This window comes from Rhinatrema bivittatum, chromosome 8, assembly GCF_901001135.1.
Source record: "Rhinatrema bivittatum chromosome 8, aRhiBiv1.1, whole genome shotgun sequence".
Lineage (NCBI taxonomy): Eukaryota > Metazoa > Chordata > Amphibia > Gymnophiona > Rhinatrematidae > Rhinatrema > Rhinatrema bivittatum.
The window spans coordinates 9978917-9994060 of record NC_042622.1 but is presented as its reverse complement, the minus strand read 5'-3'; the positions used below and the strand labels follow the sequence as shown (position 1 = coordinate 9994060).

At 47.1% G+C, this 15144-nt stretch overlaps 1 protein-coding gene across 4 annotated transcripts in view; it reads right to left on the bottom strand.

Annotated features, from left to right (window-relative positions):
- Window positions 1-15144, bottom strand: part of KCNQ2 (potassium voltage-gated channel subfamily Q member 2) — a 114664-nt gene that overhangs the window by 59921 nt on the left and 39599 nt on the right. For all 4 annotated transcript variants that reach the window (XM_029612805.1, XM_029612806.1, XM_029612809.1 and 1 more), the window contains exons 6-8: window positions 14967-15077; window positions 14391-14486; window positions 11798-11892 (exon numbers count right to left, since the gene is read on the bottom strand). In XM_029612805.1, coding sequence (XP_029468665.1) covers window positions 11798-11892; window positions 14391-14486; window positions 14967-15077 — 302 coding nt within the window. The remainder of the gene's footprint in view (window positions 1-11797; window positions 11893-14390; window positions 14487-14966; window positions 15078-15144) is intronic.

Sequence of the window (15144 nt, the reverse complement as noted above, 5' to 3'; positions counted from 1 at the left end):
ATAGTGACTTTAATGTGTGTTACACTAAGCTTCTTCCCCTGCCAGGAGAATAGTGACTTTAATGTGTGTTACACTAGTCTGCTTCCCCTGCCAGGAGAATAGTGACTTTAATGTGTGTTACACTAGTCTGCTTCCCCTGCCAGGAGAATAGTGACTTTAATGTGTGTTACACTAAGCTTCTTCCCCTGCCAGGAGAATAGTGACTTTAATGTGTGTTACACTAGTCTACTTCCCCTGCCAGGAGAATAGTGACTTTAATGTGTGTTACACTAGTCTGCTTCCCCTGCCAGGAGAATAGTGACTTTAATGTGTGTTACACTAGTCTGCTTCCCCTGCCAGGGGAATAGTGACTTTAATGTGTGTTACACTAATCTTCTTCCACTGCCAGAAGAATAAATAGTGACTTTAATGTGTGTTACACTAATCTTCTTCCACTGCCAGGAGAATAGTGACTTTAATGTGTGTTACACAAGTCTGCTTCCCCTGCAGGAGAATAGTGACTTTAATGTGTGTTACACTAGTCTGCTTCCCCTGCAGGAGAATAGTGACTTTAATGAGTGTTACACTAGTCTGCTTCCCCTGCAGGAGAATAGTGACTTTAATGTGTGTTAGACTAGTCTGCTTCCCCTGCCAGGAGAATAGTGACTTTAATGTGTGTTACACTAATCTTCTTCCCCTGCCAGGAGAATAGTGACTTTAATGTGTGTTACACTAGTCTTCTTCCCCTGCCAGGAGAATAGTGACTTTAATGTGTGTTACACTAGTCTGCTTCCCCTGCCAGGAGAATAGTGACTTTAATGTGTGTTACACTAATCTTCTTCCCCTGCAAGGAGAATAGTGACTTTAATGAGTGTTACAATAGTCTTCTTCCACTGCCAGGGGAAAAGTAACATGGACATGTGTTACAGCAGTGATTCTGTTCAGGATTTGCTAGGGAATTAGCAATCCATTAGCGATCTGCTGCTCGAGTTAGCAATCTGTTGTGGGTTAGACTGCGGAGTAGCAATCTGTTGGAAATCTGATGCTTGATGGGAGGAGCAGTCAGATAGGAGGAGCTATCTGTAAAGAGAGCTCTGTATAGCAGGCTCCTGGAGAGGGAGGAGTCAGCAATCTTGTAGTGTCTCAGATATCGTCTTGCTAAGGAGTAGCAATCTGGAATTCATCTGATATAGTTGTGGGTGGTGGGCCGATGGCAGATGACTACGCTCTCGGGAGGATACCCCGAGAGGGACCACCGGCTAGGCTGGAGTATGGAGACAGACACACATTAGTTCTTTTATTAAACAGTTTATTAGAAACCACCAGAGGTGGCAGTAGTGAGCTGAAATGCCCGGCAGGGCTGTAGTCCCTCAGGTTCTGGAACAACGATCCCAGGATGGCTGAGCTGTTGAGAAACTGTAGAAAGTGAGTAGGCAGGGTAGGCAGAGTTCATGAACAGAACTAGATGACAAAACTCATGTAAGGTCTCAAGGAAGCTCAGGAGCTGGAAATGATTAGGCCCTTGAGGAGCGAGTACCTGGTTCCAGGGAAAGCTCTGAGAGAGCGATGGTAACTCACAAATGTTTGTAGCAGTGATAGCTTCCAGGCAGTAGAGAATCTTCAGAGTGTCCAGGAACATGGGCCCTCGAGGAGCGAGTACCGGTTCCTATCTGTAATCTGAAAGTAAAGAAAAAGAGCGAGGCCCCCGAGGAGCGGGTACCTCTGGTAAGTCCGAGGAGGCAGAGTAGCATGGACGAAACCTTGCTAACTCAGTTTGTTAGCTTTTTCAAAGACCTTTAAATATTGGAAGCAGATGACACCATCTCAGGGGGACACCCCTGAGGTTCGCGTCCTTGCTGGTACAAGAGTCGGGACACGAGCGCGCACCCTAGGCATCAGGACAAGATGGCGGAGTTGCAGCATCGAGCCGGTCCGGGGACACCGGAGGGAGGCAGCATGGAGGCGCTGCGGCAGCCAGCCGTCCATCAGATCTGGAGGGAGTCGCCACAGAGGTAAAGAGGGTGGAGTGAGGGCGTCGAGCAGCGACGGATGCAACAGTACCCCCCTTCAAAGGGCAATCTCCTCTTCGGGTACCAGGCTTAGATTTGGAAGGATGCGCGAGGTGGAATTGATGAAGCATCTCTTTGTCCAAGAGATTGGTCTGAGGCTCCCAAGAGTTTTCTTCGGGGCCGAAGCCTTCCCAAATCAGAAGGTATTCAAAAGTCTTGCCTCTGTTATGAACGTCCAGAATCTCTTTGATCTTGATTTCTAATTCGTCTTCTGCAACGATGACAGATGGATCTTGAGATATGGAAGAATCTTGCAGAGTGTTATTGATGATATCAGCAGTAATGGCTAGAGCTGCTGTGGACGTCACTGAAGGTTTCAGTGGAAGTGGTGATGATAGAGTACGTCCAAAATCCACTTCTAAAGATGACTCTCCAGTAGAGTTGCTGGATGAGAAATGAAGTAGAATTCAGCAGTAATGAGTAGTTGCTATGGACGTCACTGAGGCTTCAGCGGAAGTGGTGATGATAGAGTACATCCGAAATCCACTTCTTAATGGTAGCATTACCAGTGGAAACAAACTAGCTGGTTGCCAGAGATATCTTCTTCGGATCAATATATGCTGTGGCTCATCAAACACATCCTCCGAAATTGCTTCCTCGGTGAGAACTGAGGAAGGAGACACTCGTCCTTCTGGTGGCACCAAATTGATTCTCAGACCCAGGACACCATACCAGCCCCATGTGGAGGAAGTACACCAACCGCCTCTTCAGAGAAAACATCTCTGAAGGATGCATCTTGGGGCGGCAGTCCTGGCCTCACTGGAGTTGTAGGTATGCATATAATAGACGAGATCTCCTTAAGGCACCTCCCATAATACTCTGGGCCCCACGTGAGAGATTCAGGGATGCCCAGTCAATTGGGGTTGGTGCATCTGCAGCCAGAGTAACCCTAGGACAATAGGGTGCATAGCCTTTTCCAGTACCAAGAAGGAGATTGTTTCCATATGGAACATAACAGATATCTCTAGGTTTATAATCTGTGAATGCGGATAGATGTTGTATCTTCTTCGGATCTATAATGTGCTGTGGCACATCAAGCACATCTTATGAGTGAACGAGTGTGACAGTGCGTTTGCTCTGGTGTTTCGATCTCCAGATCGGTGTGCGAGGCGAAGGTACACAAAAGTTCTTGTGATCTGTGAAGACGGTTAATGTTGAATGCCTTTGAGCCAAGGTGAACGTAGAAGGCGTTATAAATATCAGCAGCCATGAGATGAACTGCCGTGGACGTCAGTAAGATCGTCAGGAGAAATGGCGATGTAAAGGAATATCCAAAGCCCACTTCAAATTGTGATGCAGTAAAGGATCTTCTTGTTTGACGAAGGGACTCCTCAGGTCTTCCACCAGATGTCTGAGAAAATGGTTGCCTCCTGCCCCTGAGTCCATCAGGGCAGGATTCTGAACCGTAGCCGGTTCGCAGATCACGGAGACTGGGAGAGAGGGCGGAGGAGAAAATGCAGTATGGCCCAAGAACAGTCCTCCCGCAGGACTTAGGCCCGTCCGTTTCCTGGACAAATGGGGCACGCAGAGACATCATGGCCGGGCTGACCACAATACATGCACAGGCTGCGTTTCTTCCGAAATCTTCTCTCCTTGGAGGTCAAGTGTCCACGACCAAGTTGCATTGATTCTTTATCGGCAGCAGCAGTTACTGGAACCATCCGAGGTACAGTGGTAGTACTAGCCTGTTTCAACCCAAGGAACACCTTAGGCCGGAGCTCCTTCAACTTGTCTCTGAGCCGGTGATCAATCCGAGTAGCCAAGGCTATTAATTCGTCCAGCGAGTCAGGTGTCTGGCAGCAGAAAGCTCGTCCGTTAAGTGGGTATCCAGGCCTCTGCAGAAGAGTCTTGAGACAATTGGGGTCCCAGCGTAGTTCCGCTGCAAGAGTCTTGAATTCTATGGTGAATTCAGCCAGTGATCTGTTGCCTTTCTTCAAGTCCACCAAAGCAAAACCGGCAACAGAATTACAAGCAGGGTAATTAAAGATGGATTTAAACAATTCCATAAATCCTTCTATGTCCTGCAAGATAGAGTCCTTGCGTTCCCACAAGGTAGATGCCCACGACAGGGCTCTTCCATCCAAGTATGACAGGATGTAGGTGGTCTTCGAAGGAGCCACGGGAAATAAAATTGGCTATAAGGTGAAGTGCATGCAGCACTGGTGCAGAAAGCCCCCGGTCTTCTGGATTGGATTTCTCCGGAAAAGTGTATAGGAGCCGCCAGTGGTACAGCAGTTTTAAAGTTACCTCCTGTAACTGACCTTCTTGGTTAGAAGCTGTGCCTTGTTTCCTCTGTGTGTGCAGCTGATGAAATGCTCAGTAAGTGTCTCCAAAGTTTCTTGCTGCTCTGAGATGCGTTGGGCCAGGCCCGGTATAGCCTGCAAGGCAGAGAGATGTGCTGGATCCATGAAGATAACAACATCCCAAAGTTGAAGCCGAATCCACTGGAGTTAACAACATCCCATATTTAAGCCGGGTTCACTGGAGTTAGCAATCTGTTGAGGATTTGCTAGGGAATTAGCAATACATTAGCGATCTGCTGCTCGAGTTAGCAATCTGTTGTGGGTTTGACTGCGGAGTTAGCAATCTGTTGGAAATCTGATGCTTGATGGGAGGAGCAGTCAGGTAGGAGGAGCAATCTGTAAAGAGAGCTCTGTATAGCAGGCTCCTGGAGAGGGAGGAGTCAGCAATCTTGTAGTGTCTCAGATATTGTCTTGCTAGGAGTAGCAATCTGGAATGAATCTGATATAGTTGTGGGTGGATCCCTAGGCCAATGGCAGATGACTACGCCCTCGGGAGGATACCCCGCGAGGGACCACCGGCTAGGCCGGAGTATGGAGACAGACACACATTAGTTCTTTTATTAAACAGGTTATTAGAAGCCACCAGAGGTGGCAGTAGTGAGCTGATATGCCCGGCAGGGCTGTAGTCCCTCAGATACTGGAATAACGATCCCAGGATGGCTGAGCTGTTGAGAAACTGTAGAAAGTGAGTAGGCAGGGTAGGCAGAGTTCATGAACAGAACTAGATGACAAAACTCATGTAAGGTCTCAAGGAAGCTCAGAAGCAGGAAAGGATTAGGCCCTCGAGGAGCGAGTACCTGGTTCCAGGGAAAGCTCTGAGAGAGCGATGGTAACTCACAATTGTTTGTAGCAGCGATAGCTTCCAGGCAGTAAAGAATCTTCAGAGTGTCCAGGAACATGGGCCCTCGAGGAGCGAGTACCGCTTCCTATCTGTAATCTGAAATAAAGAAAAGAGCGAGGCCCCCGAGGAGCGGGTACCCCTGGTAAGTCCGAGGAGGCAGAATAGCTTGGATGAATCCTTGCTAACTCAGTTTGTTAGCGTTTTCAAAGACCTTTTAATATTGGAAGCGGATGACGTCATCTCAGGGGGACACCCCTGAGGTTTGCGCCCTTGCTGGTACAAGAGTCGGGATGCGCCGGTCCGGGGACGCCGGAGGGAGAGGGCATGGAGACGCCGCGGCAGCCAGCTGTCCATCAGACCCGGAGGGAGTCGCCACAGAGGTAAAGAGGGCGGAGTGAGGGCAACGAGCAGCGACGGATGCAACAGATTCTGAACAAGTCTGCTTCCCCTGCCAGGAGAATAGTGACTTTAATGTGTGTTACACTAATCTTCTTCCCCTGCCAGGAGAATAGTGACTTTAATGTGTGTTACACTAATCTTCTTCCCCTGCCAGGAGAATAGTGACTTTAATGTGTGTTACACTAGTCTGCTTCCCCTGCCAGGAGAATAGTGACTTTAATGTGTGTTACACTAGTCTGCTTCCCCTGCCAGGAGAATAGTGACTTTAATGTGTGTTACACTAATCTTCTTCCCCTGCCAGGAGAATAGTGACTTTAACGTGTGTTACACTAGTCTGCTTCCCCTGCCAGGAGAATAGTGACTTTAATGTGTGTTACACTAATCTTCTTCCCCTGCCAGGAGAATAGTGACTTTAACGTGTGTTACACTAATCTTCTTCCCCTGCCAGGAGAATAGTGACTTTAATGTGTGTTACACTAGTCTGCTTCCCCTGCCAGGAGAATAGTGACTTTAATGTGTGTTACACTAATCTTCTTCCCCTGCCAGGAGAATAGTGACTTTAATGTGTGTTACACTAATCTTCTTCCCCTGCCAGGAGAATAGTGACTTTAATGTGTGTTACACTAGTCTGCTTCCCCTGCCAGGAGAATAGTGACTTTAATGTGTGTTACACTAGTCTGCTTCCCCTGCCAGGAGAATCGTGACTTTAATGTGTGTTACACTAGTCTGCTTCCCCTGCAGGAGAATAGTGACTTTAATGTGTGTTACACTAGTCTGCTTCCCCTGCCAGGAGAATAGTGACTTTAATGTGTGTTACACTAATCTTCTTCCCCTGCCAGGAGAATAGTGACTTTAATGTGTGTTACACTAATCTTCTTCCCCTGCCAGGAGAATAGTGACTTTAATGTGTGTTACACTAGTCTGCTTCCCCTGCCAGGAGAATAGTGACTTTAATGTGTGTTACACTAGTCTGCTTCCCCTGCCAGGAGAATAGTGACTTTAATGTGTGTTACACTAATCTTCTTCCCCTGCCAGGAGAATAGTGACTTTAATGTGTGTTACACTAATCTTCTTCCCCTGCCAGGAGAATAGTGACTTTAATGTGTGTTACACTAGTCTGCTTCCCCTGCCAGGAGAATAGTGACTTTAATGTGTGTTACACTAATCTTCTTCCCCTGCCAGGAGAATAGTGACTTTAATGTGTGTTACACTAATCTTCTTCCCCTGCCAGGAGAATAGTGACTTTAATGTGTGTTACACTAGTCTGCTTCCCCTGCCAGGAGAATAGTGACTTTAATGTGTGTTACACTAGTCTGCTTCCCCTGCCAGGAGAATAGTGACTTTAATGTGTGTTACACTAATCTTCTTCCCCTGCCAGGAGAATAGTGACTTTAATGTGTGTTACACTAATCTTCTTCCCCTGCCAGGAGAATAGTGACTTTAATGTGTGTTACACTAATCTTCTTCCCCTGCCAGGAGAATAGTGACTTTAATGTGTGTTACACTAGTCTGCTTCCACTGCCAGGAGAATAGTGACTTTAATGTGTGTTACACTAGTCTGCTTCCCCTGCCAGGAGAATAGTGACTTTAATGTTTGTTACACTAGTCTGCTTCCCCTGCAGGAGAATAGTGACTTTAATGTGTGTTACACTAGTCTGCTTCCCCTGCCAGGAGAATAGTGACTTTAATGTGTGTTACACTAGTCTGCTTCCCCTGCCAGGAGAATAGTGACTTTAATGTGTGTTACACTAGTCTGCTTCCCCTGCCAGGAGAATAGTGATTTTAATGTGTGTTACACTAGTCTGCTTCCCCTGCCAGGAGAATAGTGATTTTAATGTGTGTTACACTAGTCTGCTTCCCCTGCAGGAGAATAGTGACTTTAATGTGTGTTACACTAGTCTGCTTCCCCTGCCAGGAGAATAGTGACTTTAATGTGTGTTACACTAGTCTTCTTCCCCTGCCAGGAGAATAGTGATTTTAATGAGTGTTACACTAGTCTGCTTCCCCTGCAGGAGAATAGTGACTTTAATGAGTGTTACACTAGTCTGCTTCCCCTGCAGGAGAATAGTGACTTTAATGTGTGTTACACTAGTCTGCTTCCCCTGCCAGGAGAATAGTGACTTTAATGTGTGTTACACTAGTCTGCTTCCCCTGCAGGAGAATAGTGACTTTAATGTGTGTTACACTAGTCTGCTTCCCCTGCCAGGAGAATAGTGACTTTAATGTGTGTTACACTAGTCTGCTTCCCCTGCCAGGAGAATAGTGACTTTAATGAGTGTTACACTAGTCTGCTTCCCCTGCCAGGAGAATAGTGACTTTAATGTGTGTTACACTAGTCTGCTTCCCCTGCAGGAGAATAGTGACTTTAATGAGTGTTACACTAGTCTGCTTCCCCTGCAGGAGAATAGTGACTTTAATGTGTGTTACACTAGTCTGCTTCCCCTGCCAGGAGAATAGTGACTTTAATGTGTGTTACACTAGTCTTCTTCCCCTGCCAGGAGAATAGTGATTTTAATGTGTGTTACACTAGTCTGCTTCCCCTGCCAGGAGAATAGTGACTTTAATGAGTGTTACACTAGTCTGCTTCCCCTGCAGGAGAATAGTGACTTTAATGTGTGTTACACTAGTCTGCTTCCCCTGCCAGGAGAATAGTGACTTTAATGTGTGTTACACTAGTCTGCTTCCCCTGCCAGGAGAATAGTGACTTTAATGTGTGTTACACTAGTCTGCTTCCCCTGCAGGAGAATAGTGACTTTAATGTGTGTTACACTAGTCTGCTTCCCCTGCCAGGAGAATAGTGACTTTAATGTGTGTTACACTAGTCTGCTTCCCCTGCAGGAGAATAGTGACTTTAATGTGTGTTACACTAGTCTGCTTCCCCTGCCAGGAGAATAGTGACTTTAATGTGTGTTACACTAGTCTGCTTCCCCTGCCAGGAGAATAGTGACTTTAATGAGTGTTACACTAGTCTGCTTCCCCTGCAGGAGAATAGTGACTTTAATTTGTGTTACACTAGTCTGCTTCCCCTGCCAGGAGAATAGTGACTTTAATGTGTGTTACACTAGTCTGCTTCCCCTGCCAGGAGAATAGTGACTTTAATGAGTGTCACACTAATCTTCTTCCACTGCCAGGAGAATAGTGACTTTAATGTGTGTTACACTACTCTGCTTCCCCTGCCAGGAGAATAGTGACTTTAATGTGTGTTACACTAGTCTTCTTCCCCTGCCAGGAGAATAGTGACTTTAATGTGTGTTAGACTAGTCTGCTTCCCCTGCCAGGAGAATAGTGACTTTAATGTGTGTTACACTACTCTGCTTCCCCTGCCAGGAGAATAGTGGCTTTAATGTGTGTTACACTAGTCTGCTTCCCCTGCCAGGAGAATAGTGACTTTAATGTGTGTTACACTAGTCTGCTTCCCCTGCAGGAGAATAGTGACTTTAATGTGTGTTACACTAGTCTGCTTCCCCTGCCAGGAGAATAGTGACTTTAATGTGTGTTACACTAGTCTGCTTCCCCTGCCAGGAGAATAGTGACTTTAATGTGTGTTACACTAGTCTGCTTCCCTTGCCAGGAGAATAGTGACTTTAATGAGTGTTACACTAGTCTTCTTCCCCTGCCAGGAGAATAGTGACTTTAATGAGTGTTACACTAGTCTGCTTCCCCTGCAGGAGAATAGTGACTTTAATGTGTGTTACACTAGTCTGCTTCCCCTGCAGGAGAATAGTGACTTTAATGTGTGTTACACTAGTCTGCTTCCCCTGCCAGGAGAATAGTGACTTTAATGTGTGTTACACTAGTCTGCTTCCCCTGCCAGGAGAATAGTGACTTTAATGTGTGTTACACTAGTCTGCTTCCCCTGCAGGAGAATAGTGACTTTAATGTGTGTTACACTAGTCTGCTTCCCCTGCCAGGAGAATAGTGACTTTAATGTGTGTTACACTAGTCTGCTTCCCCTGCAGGAGAATAGTGACTTTAATGTGTGTTACACTAAGCTTCTTCCCCTGCCAGGAGAATAGTGACTTTAATGAGTGTTACACTAGTCTGCTTCCCCTGCAGGAGAATAGTGACTTTAATGTGTGTTACACTAAGCTTCTTCCCCTGCCAGGAGAATAGTGACTTTAATGAGTGTTACACTAGTCTGCTTCCCCTGCCAGGAGAATAGTGACTTTAATGTGTGTTACACTAGTCTGCTTCCCCTGCAGGAGAATAGTGACTTTAATGTGTGTTACACTAAGCTTCTTCCCCTGCCAGGAGAATAGTGACTTTAATGAGTGTTACACTAGTCTGCTTCCCCTGCAGGAGAATAGTGACTTTAATGAGTGTTACACTAGTCTTCTTCCCCTGCCAGGAGAATAGTGACTTTAATGTGTGTTACACTAGTCTGCTTCCCCTGCCAGGAGAATAGTGACTTTAATGAGTGTTACACTAGTCTGCTTCCCCTGCAGGAGAATAGTGACTTTAATGTGTGTTACACTAGTCTTCTTCCCCTGCCAGGAGAATAATGACTTTAATGTGTGTTACACTAGTCTGCTTCCCCTGCCAGGAGAATAGTGACTTTAATGTGTGTTACACTAGTCTTCTTCCTCCGCCAGCGGAAAAATAACCTGGAGATGTGTAACACTAGTCTCCTTCCTGTGCCAGCTTCACAGGAAATTATTTTGTTTTTTTAAAAGTGATGGCACATTGCATTATGGGCTGAATAATGAAGCTGAGAAAGGGACTATACCTGGGCTTGCATCAGAAGACAAGCTGTGCCATGTGACTCCAGCAGTGATCTGGAACACTGCAGCATTTCCGGGGCATCCTACTTCCCCATTGTTCCTAGCTATCAGAAGGGCCCACGTCTGCGGGCTGGTAACATCAGGAGTCATTAGTCGGGAAATGCAGATGTGATAGCCAGTGATGCCACTTCCTAATCACTGGAAACAGGTAGCAGGAAATGCACTACTAGTAGGACTGTCCTGAAATCTTTAACATCTAGTTATTCATACTAATTAAATTACCCCAAATCTGGAATACATGAGAAAAATCCTATTTACTATTTATTTCTATTATTATTATTATTACTATAAGAGCCTCTTTATCTGTTTCTGTTGTGTCCTTATTGCTCTGTCTATTTGTGTTGATTTGACTGTAAGCTCTACTGAGCAGGGACTGTCTCTTATGTGTTTTGTACAGCGCTGTGTATAGCGAGTAGCGCTATAGAAATGATAAGCAGTAGTGGAGTGAGGTTAGCAGAAGTTGATGATTAATAGCAAAGAAGCACTGATTTAATTAGCCTGAGAAGGTAGCGGAGTTTCCAAAACCTCTTTATTCGGGAATACAACAGAAATATGGAAGCTGGGGGCTTTGTCTGGGTTTCTAGTGCTGGATGAGGCATCTGATCTCCTGCTGTGAGGTTACCTACAATATTCCCAATATGACTGTGGGAGAGATATGGCTAGTGATATTCATTCAGCACTTGCCTACCTGAAACCCTCTGTTAATCCTGCAAGTTCTGTGCTCTGTTTGCGTTACTGTATTGCAGAGCAAAGCAGGCAGACGGTGCATTATGCGCACACTCACCTGCAGGTGGGTTCACATTCCCGACAGATGCTTAATCACGCTCACACGTATTTATGCTCTCATGTGCACAGTCCCATGTAAGTTCATGCATACGCGTACACCCTCCTGCTGAAGGCGTGTTCTCAAACCCAGTTCTCTCCCAGCTTATACTGGTACCAGAGTCTGTCACACTCAAAGCTCACTCTTACAGTGATAAGAGGGTCACATGTCATGTGGAGCTGCCTGCATATACCGAGAGAGCCGCAGACACGCGTGGTTACACAGCCTCCCACATGCACACCGTGCCATGAGCCTCGCACACACATTTGACGTGACATGCAATTACCTATGTCCCGAGGGCTGCTCTCGGAGGGGTCCTCAGGCGGCGCAATGGTAAAACTGTCACAACACAATGTTACAAACTATGGATGGGATAAAGGTACAGAAAGAGATAATGAAAACAAAATACATAACAAAAAGAGCAAAAAAAAAAATAAAAATTAAGTAATATGAAAATTACAAAGAGCAAAAGAAACTCAAAGTGCAAGCCGAACTGAGAAAGAAGGTGAAGGTCAGCGAGAGCATGGCGAGGACTGAGGACTGAGGTCGGTCAGCGGTGGACACGCACGCTGCGCCCGCTGCAGGGATGTCGGGACAGCTACCTGTACATGGGCACGGTGACCGTGCGCTCGTAGTACTGCCAGGTGGAGTGGAGGTCCGTCCGAGTCAGGTTAGTGGCATAGAATCTCCAAGCAGCCTGAGGAGAGACGGAAGCAGGTCATTGCACGCAGTCTAAGCCAGCAGGCAGCACGCGCTCTCTCTCTCTGCTCGGGGCACTGCTAGCAGGAAATGGTCACAGGAACAGCAGCTGCTTTACGCCTCCTGCTTTTGGCCATGGCTGTCATGTCATCACTTCCACGGGGGGGTCAGATGGCAGGCCTTAACCCCCCTCCCCCCATATTGTACAGGTTCTCAAGCTCATGCAAAAGGCCAAGAAGGGAGCATGTCTCAGAGGCATTACGTGCCTGCCACCCTAGTAATCCCAGATCTAAACCCTTCTTCATTTGCTGTGAATGTGAACCTTTATCAAGTCCACCGAGGAGAGAGAGGCTATGAGAACAACATTCACTTGGGCACAGGATTATTTTAGCAGAAGAATCCACTGCAGTGCAGGCCCCATATACGAATTAAAGTAAAACTGATGCAGATAACCCTTCAGCACTCTCTCTCCCCTGGAATCCCACCTGTCAGCTGCCCTCATACTTATTAATAAGAGATTACAGTATCAGGAACCCAGGAACCAGGGCTTTTAGATGGCCCCAGAAGAGCAGAGAGCGGCCGACTCGGCCCTGCACTTTTACATTCCTGTTGCACTGTGTCAGTGGCCCTAAGTAATGCCAACTACAGATCCCAGCCTGCAATGGAACAACCTAATAGATCAGGGGTAGGCAACCCTCAAACAGGTTTGCTTTGCAGATATCCACCATGAACATGCGTGAGACATATTTACATACCATGCATGCCTCATATGTGTTCACTGTCAATATCCTGAAAGCCAGGCCCAGAGCTGACTACCCCTGTAATAGATCATAACTCATAAACTCAACAGGAACTCAGATTACTGGAGAGGGGGGTGGCATCATTTAGGGGGTTTGTCCGCAGTGCAAAACCCCCGAGAAGCATCCCAGAGGGACTGCGGCTGCAGGATAACCCTCCTTTCACACGCAGGATAACAGGTGGCCTGAGACCTCTGAGTGTGCAGGACTGAGTCACGCTGCTGCATGGACTGTGATGTCTATCTCACAAGGACTTCACAGCCACAAGCCGTCCAGAGCGGCGCCGGGGCTTCTGGGAGAATGATATGGCAGATTGGTTCTTTCCCTCCTCATGAATAATTAGCATCATGCTTCCTTCAGCCTTCCTAAAGCAACTTCTGCTGGGGTCTGATGATGGAACAGCGACCATTCAGCTGCTCCTAGTGGCCTCCGCTCAGAAAAGGAGGATTACAATGTGCAGCCTCCGCTCTGGCCACAATTTAATGCAATGCAGCTTCCAAGCTTTTTAGATTGGCTCCAAATATTTCGTCTTAAAGCAGAAAGTCGCTTCTGGATTCTCCTCCCCGTTTAATAGCAAAATCCTGCCAGCCCTACACAATTGTAGAAATTGTAAAAAAAAGATATCTTTTAGGGAGCACTGAGTTTGTATTTTTCATATTTGGAGTTTCTCATTAACTACATCCATAGAATAAATGGAAACATCCTTGCAGTTAAAAAGTGAAAGTCCAGCTGTCCTGGATTTCCCCTTTTATTCATGATTAGAATGTTGAAAAAGAAAATCCCAAATTTCACCTGCCAACAATAAGCAGAGCTGGGCCAATTGAAACCAGCCTTCAAATGAGAGTCTGGAAATGGCCTGGAATGCACAGAAATGCCAAATCACTTTGAAGATTAGGGTGAATCTTGAACTGGCCCATCCCTGCATCTCCCTCCTCCTCACCCTCTTAATCAATGGTTCTGTGATGTCACAATCCAGGCTTTGTGACATCACAGTATGGAATACGCACCCCATACAACTTCCCCCAGAGGAGTCTGAAAATCATTCTATTTGCTTTTCAAATACTTCTGCTCACCTGCATTTGCAGAAAAAAAGATATAAGGAGCATACTGTCACATGAGTGAGGGAGGGCTGATCAGAAAGCAAAGAGGAAGAGTTTCTGGGCCTCAAAAAAAACAAAACAAACCACTTCAGTAATCAATAATCAGTGGTCAGAAGAAAGAAAAATCTTGGAAGAAGCAAAGAGGAGGTCATGCGGTGTCAGGAGAGTAAAAAGAAAAGAAGTGTAACTACAGCCAAGCCTTGTGGCATCCTCCTGTATGCAGATCAGCCCGCCCCCGGCTCTCCCTGCCGTCCACATTCATTCTGCTCCCTCGGGTGACCCTGGCAGTGGCGGCCCCTCCCCCTGCGTCACTGGGGACGGCAGAAATTGCACCTCCCACACACTGCCTACAAAAGAAGCGCCTAGGAGGTAGGCCGAAGCGCTGCTGAAGGAGGAACGACTTATTATTAGAGGGTGAAAACGCAAGGCGCTCCCTCTTTCTGATCCAGCTCCAGAAATGTGACCAGGGCGAGAAAGAGTGCTGACCATTTTTATACTCCTTCAGCAGCACAATGCAAGGCGAATCACAGAGCCCCCGGGCGGACACCGCCTTCACTGCTGTGCGTTATAACCGGCGGCCATCAACCCCGGCTCCTGACCTGTATCAGCCCTGCGGCTGGGTTCCGCCTCTTCTCAAAATGCTTCTGGCGATGCTGCTCCTGTACCTTCAGGGCAAACCCCGAGCCCAAGATCCCCTGAAACCAAAAGCAGCCACAGTCAGTCGGGGTCCCTGCGCAGCCCCTTCCCGAGGAGCAACGAAGCAGGCAGATGAGTTCTCGCTTGAGAGGGGCCTATGACCAGCGGAGACAAATAGCTTTCTGCTTGCTATGGCGAAATGAGAATTGGTGCCTGGGAGGTCACTGGTGGTCAGTGTGATGCTACCCTCTGTGCAGCATAGGAAGCTCACGGGGGTCACAGAACTGCAGGGGATCGGACAGCCTTTCTTGGGACCGGACGCTTCCGGAATGAAAGGTTGCGAAGCAGATTGAGGCTGCTAACATTACAAAGTCTGTACAGTGAGGGCTGAAGGAACTTCCTGCAATGGAGCTCTGTAATAGGGGCCCCCCCTGCAGTGCACAGAGAGATTCCCCCCCTCGCCCACACAAGCTGGCAGGGTGCCACAGCCCACGATGTAAAGCAAGCGGCTATAAAAAGTGTTAAGGGGACCGACTTACAGCAGGGAGCGCGAAGAAGGACACACCAATGAGGGTAAAGGTCGCGGCCAGGAGACGCCCATTCCAAGTCTGCGGATACTTGTCCCCGTAGCCGATGGTCGTTAGGGTAATCTGGGAAAAAAGTGAATAAAGTCTGTGCCTATCAGTGGCCTGTGTCTTCCAAGTGTATTATAATTGT